Source organism: Austrofundulus limnaeus, unplaced genomic scaffold (assembly GCF_001266775.1).
Source record: "Austrofundulus limnaeus strain Quisiro unplaced genomic scaffold, Austrofundulus_limnaeus-1.0 Scaffold224, whole genome shotgun sequence".
NCBI classification, from domain to species: domain Eukaryota; kingdom Metazoa; phylum Chordata; class Actinopteri; order Cyprinodontiformes; family Rivulidae; genus Austrofundulus; species Austrofundulus limnaeus.
Window position 1 is genome coordinate 300,405 of NW_013952626.1, and position 6,307 is coordinate 306,711.

Genomic DNA, 6,307 nt, shown 5'->3' on the forward strand with positions numbered 1-6,307 from the left:
CTGAGTAATAACAGTAATGTTTGCATACTTGTGTGCGTCTTGACTTAACGACAGTTGTAAACCATGATGTTGCTGAAAACTGTCGCGAAAACTGGATCGGCCCGATCACATGACTAAATCTGATTCTACCCAATTTTCAAAAAAAAAATAACCATATCTGCCACCGATACTGAGTATCTGATTGGGACAGCTCTAATGTTGATATTCAGTTTCAACAAGAAAAAAGTAGTTAAAAAAATCTAAATTGCTGAAAAAGTGCAAGTTGCTGAAATACTAAAAGTTATGGCTGGTATGTTCTGAAGGAGTTGAAGGTTTTGATACTGTATATGAAACGTGGAACAACAGATGTGCTGAAAAACATGGAATAAAAATGGATCATCTCAATAAGTGTTGATGCTTGATGAACATTCACACGACAAATCATTCTACAAAGACTAATCAGTGCTTTAGATTAYATTTTACACATCGAAGGCAATGAGRGTTTCAGTGTCCTGCCTAGGRACACTTTGACATGTGATTATATCAAACCCCTGACTCTGTAAACTGSTCTAACCACTGAGCCACAGCTTCCCCTCAGTGCCACGTGGCTTCAGTCTTTTTTTTAACTTTCAAAAAAACTTGTGCAAGCAGAATCCATTTATAATGCTTTGTTCAAGAGCTGTCAGCTACTTTTATTCATCCACCTATTATACAGACCCTTTACTAATTAGAGATTTAGGTAAGTAACCACAACTTCTGCTGCTTCTCACTTGTTTATCCCCGAGTCTTAAACTCCTTCTGTCTCAGTGGATGCCAGAAAAAGGATATGCTCCATCTTTAGATAATGTGTGTAATCACGATGCAATAGAARGTGAGTGAAACACAGAGGTTACGCAAAAGTACTGTAACATCAAGTCTCTACAGACYTGGAAATAAAAAGCAGCACAGGATTAAAGAAGCCTCTTTGGCTTTGTRTCATTTACTTCTCAGGTCAACTATCAGGGAAGAAACTGATCTGCGTAAAATCACACCATGGAGTACAGTAAAAAAAAAAAAAACACTCCAGCTCTATTTCACATCATAATATCCCCATTCCTGTCACATCTTCAGCTGAAAGATAACCGAGCAGCTCTGAACAATCAGCCTCAGCCTGCTGCAGCAGAGACGGCAGACAACACTGGGAGCATGTGTTGTACGGTGTTTATGATTCATGGAGTTTGGGGGGGGGGGGGGTCGACGCTGCCCTGTCAGGTCAACTTGTGACTGGGACAGCACAGAGCAGAGAGCAGACGAGTGTACAGGTGACCTTCAGCTATAAAGACGGAGTCATGGCCACTCTGTTCCCATGTTTTCCACAACAGGCCAGGGTGGAAAAAGTGCTGCGCTGGCCCCTTCAGCATGCGATAGACGCTACAGGATAGTATAGAGTAACTGCCCACTGGGACCTGCACAGGGATCGCATTGCAGTGTCACTGCAATACAGAAGAATACAAAATTCCCTCACTTTCCGAAGTCAGACTTTGGCAGAATTAAAAACTAAAACCAAAATCTTTGGAATTTCATGCACACTTTATTYAACTCGTAAACGATCATCCATCTTTGGCTACGTTTTTAGAAGCAAGGCAGCAAGCCATGCTYAAACAGAAAAAACTCTGACACCAAGTACTCTGCCTTTTCTCAAGCATCTGTGCAGCAGCTCAGACTTGCCCGGGGGCAGACAGTTGCTTCGTTTTGTTGGTACTAACAGACTTTGTGCATGAGCAGGCTGTATCTAGGTTAATTGACTAAATGAGTATTCAGGTCCAGTGGGCACAGCTGGGACCCCTGAAACGAATRTTTGCACAACTGTGTCCGATGATGTGACTTAAAGTTGAGGAGAATCCTGCTGTGGTCCAATAACCGTCATCGCCTTGATTTTATTTTTGSTTCACAGAGAAAAGTCCAGCACAGAAGACCCACACAGTCTGGAAATATGGACAGTCCCTAAAGCCCAGCAGGCMACTTGAACTACTGAGGACCATTGACCTATTTTACCTAGAAATGCMCTTTGGAGAATTTAATATCATATACTTCACAGCTACCGTTGAAAGATAATACATTAGGTATATTCAATCTGTATGAAAACTAGCCTCAAAAGGACAATTTGCTTGCAAATTTCACACATTTAAATCTTRCGTATCAGTGTTAAATGTTTAATCAAGCTGCTGCTGATGTTTATGCAATACCTGTAATAATGATTTATTTACAAAAACCTCAGATTATATCATTTAGAAAACATTAAATGTTTATAAAATACCTGATGCATCAAGGGAATAAAATGAGAATATCTAAAAGACTAAAAATAACTGAACAATTGAAATTTTGAACCTATAAATCTTGAAGTTTATCTTACCAGATCTTCAATAATCTCCTTGACAGCAGCTACCACCAGGATGAAGAGCAGCGGCACCAGGGTGGTCCAGCGACCCGTGGGGGACACATCTGGGATTTGCTATAGAGACCAAAGTAAAGAAGGTATGTCAACTTTTAATTGATAAAAAAATAAGTCTTGGAATGTTTCAATTTGTAAACAGACAAAATAAAATACAATGGTCGATCTCTTAATGCTTTTCCAATTGGTTATCTATTTCTAAAAGAAAAAAGCACACATGACTTTACCAGATATTATATTTACAGTAAAGGTGCAAACTGCCTACATTTTAACTGAAGCTTGGAAAAAAGTAGAATCCCTTTACTTTATCTCTTGATTGACACTTTTGGTCCATACAGGCAGGTGCAAAAGGTTAGAGCAATGCTAACATAATAAATCAGTCAGTGAAAACTTTTGTTATAGTGTCCCTCATTTAAGGGGTATCCTGGATGATTAAATTGTGTACAACTATCATTCAGTCACTGCTGCATTCCAACAATACTTTATGCAACGACCCACTTGTCACACATCAGTGTAAGAAATCTCTAAATGTTATTGTGGACATGATAATTATGGCTCTTCAAGTCTTAGTAGTTAAAAAGCAGCTTAATTAAAGCCAAGCAGAACCACAGGAGACACTCATTGTTTCACTGCTGGAAGCAAACGTGAACAAAATTGATTTGGTGTCTTTCTCATCTGCATTGATGGTTTTACTCAAGGTCACAACATTGACAGAGTAGGGAAAGAAAATTCACACTGGCTGCATTTTAGAGGACACTGGATGGAGTTCTTTCCCTGTTCACAGTGATCCCATTAAAGTGGGACAGCCTGTCAGCTCACATAGAAAGACAGAAACTGAAGCACCTCACTTCCTGTTCTCTGGAGAGCTTTAAACTCAGGAGATACAGATTCAGGGTCTCTACAGGCTCAAGGCACATTCAATTCAAGACTTTTTAAGACCTCTTTAATGCCACTTGATATGAAATTTTAGACCAACTTCACAATAAACACAAATGTAAAATGAAAACCAAGTTATCGACAATTTTACTCAAATGTTTATTTTAACACAAAACAACTAGCTGGGAGAGGCATTCAATAAATTATTTCAGGAATAAATATAGGCATGTTTGCATCCAATTTGAATTTGAATTTTGAGCAAATTTTTTAAAATTCGCAAAAAACGAAAAAACGAAGAAATGCAAATCAGACGTGTTYCCATCAACTGGCTTGAARCGAATCAGTTACGTCAGACGCATGGTTGTAKTAAACAAGAAGTAAAAGTTGCATCTCMGGACAATGGAGAGAAGTTATCAGGAACGTGTTGCTACTATCAGGAAAGTTGTAATTATTCTGTCATATCAACTAGTTTTGACCATGTTACTGCTGTCTGAAGACGTAGAGAAAGAAATGCAATTCTCTTCACGTTACGGGATTAACTGAGAATACGCCGACAGCGGGAGGAGGGTCCAGCTGTAGTCACTCTGGTACCGGTTTCGGACACACTGCGAGAACAGCTGATCAACATGTGAGGTAAATGTTCACTACGTCAGACCTGATTCGACAAATGTGTTTCCATCTCTCCTTTTGTGCATTAACTCTTTTTCGAAAAAACCGAAAGCCACCTCAAGCGAGCGTATCAACTTTTATGGGCATTAGAGGAAGTTTTTTCGAATCATGCCGTTTCCATTCACCTTTTCTGATGCGATACTTCAAAATGTGCATTAAAAAACCTTGATGGAAACGTGGCTACTGTTACCAATTATTTTAATATTTGAGATAAATCACCATCATCCTAATTACAATGCGTTAGAATTTTAGGACCTCTGAAAGATGGATTTAAGACATTTTAACGGAACGCTGTTGGGCTGGAGTCCAAATATAAACGGAGCTGCTCATTAAACAGGGATAAAAACATGTGCCCACATGAAGCTTTTTCTTCCTTTCGGTTGTTATGACTGCTGTTGTAAGAAACTTTTAAAACTAACTCTACTATATTACTCATGGCTCTGCAAGCCTCGTTTCTGCACTGCAGTGCAGGAAAAGAGGTGCGCAAAAAGACCAAAACACCAACACAGAAGTAGACACACATTTTACTTATAGTAGGAAGTACTGTATTAGTGTGTCGGGTTTTGCAGGTAAAGTGCAGCTTCCTTTTCGAGTTGCATAGCATCACTTGCTTTACTATTTTCAGGCTAAACAAAAAGCCCCATGTATGTGTGTGTGAGGTTGTGGGTGTGTGATGTGCAWATAAAATTTCAGACATAACCTTCAAAAAGAAAAATTGTGTCTAGGTCATCACAAACWGCATAGGGAAAAAACGGTCCTACAGCATAGTAATGCTAGTGATGCAAAGCTGTAACCATGAGAAAAAGACTTGATGCAGCATTGATGCTTTCAACTGTTTTTGTGTCAAAGAAGCAGCAGAACTAATTCTTCTTACCTGCAGGAGTGCAATGAAGAGAAAGAAGGCGTTGGCTGCCCTTCTGAACTGCGAGTAGAGGAATCGAGGGAGGAAGGTGAGGACATTATATTTGGCTGTGCTGAAGGTCCGAATGAAGCAATGAGGTGGAGCAGGAGACAAACAGAAAAAAAAAAAATAGGTTAGCGATTAGGGTTGGGCAATATTGGCAAAAAAATTAATCACGATTAATTGTGGTATTTAGCCAATAACGATTRATTTGACGATTAATCCCCTGGAGTCCCTGGACAACCTTATGTCCTAGTCACATGACCAATTTAGTGGGAAAGATTTGCTCTTCATAAAAATCTGTTCCAACTTGGTTAGTGTCTCTTTTGGTCATTGGCTTTTCATTTTAGAAACGGGTATTAAAAAAAACAAGAATTGAGTGGATATTTGATTTTTGTTTCAAAAATTCAAATTCAAACACAAAGCATTTCTCATTCTTAGTGTCAAAAGGGGATGAGCAAAATTTTTAAAATGATTTCAGTTTCATTTTCTGTTTCAGATAGCATAAAAGAAAATTACTTTAAGACAGAAACGAAAAAAGGCTTGTTTGTTCATAATCCATGACAGGTCGTGCCAACTTACTGTATCCCTACAATAATCTGTTTCACCACCAGGAGGGGTGCCTGCAATATCAGAGTTATTCAATGAACATCCCATTACAAGTAAAAAGCATTGATGTTGACTTCGGTAGTAAATATATTTGCCAAGTATTTATTTGGTATCAGATCAATATCGAAGTCGTAGTACCACCCACCCCTCGCTGAAAGGAAAACTTCAAGGACGCAAACTGAGAAAAAGTAGACTACAGATTTTGAATTTCAGGATGGGAAAACTCAGGACAAAAAAATATATATATAAAACTTTCTACTCACAGAACAACAATCGTACAACACACTAATGGAATAAAATTGATCTTATTTAGCTTTTTATTGAGCGAAATGAAAGTAGCCGACATGTATTCAGTAAAAGAGACTTATTTGGCCAAAAGTCACATGAAGTATCCCTGCAAAGCTTTTGGTCACAGAGCGACAGTCATCATACAACTCATTTATGGACATACACATCTGTGTTTCAGCCTTTTATTTACATAAATTAGTGTTTCATTTTGCAGAGCTGCCAGGCGAACTCCCCTTCTGGTGGAGGAATAGATAGTTGTAGAATACAAAAAAACAAGCATTTTTTCCTTTATGTCTTAAAGTAATTTTCTTTTTTTGCCATCTGAAACAGAAAATGAAACTCAAATCATTGGTAAATTTTGTTTGTCCCTTTTTGACACTAAGAATGAGACACGCTTTGTATTTTAATTTTAATTCCAGTATTTTAAAACAAAAATCAAATATCCAATCATTTCTTGTTTTTACCCGTTTCAAAAATGAAAATCCAATGACCAAAAGATACACTGAGCTTTCTGGCCCACATTTTGACGTTTGCTTATTTTCCTCCCATTTACC

The 6,307-nt window shown here is 38.2% G+C and overlaps 1 protein-coding gene across 10 annotated transcripts in view; it reads right to left on the reverse strand.

Moving 5' to 3' along the window:
* The window catches only part of atp8a1 (ATPase phospholipid transporting 8A1), a gene marked incomplete at its 3' end in the record, with an annotated part of 86,277 nt that overhangs the window by 54,185 nt on the left and 25,785 nt on the right, over positions 1–6,307 (reverse strand). For 9 of the 10 annotated variants that reach the window (XM_014019567.1, XM_014019569.1, XM_014019566.1 and 6 more), the window contains 2 exon segments: positions 2,372–2,470; positions 4,830–4,929. In XM_014019567.1, the coding sequence (XP_013875021.1) occupies positions 2,372–2,470; positions 4,830–4,929 (199 nt within the window). 10 annotated transcript variants of the gene reach the window in all.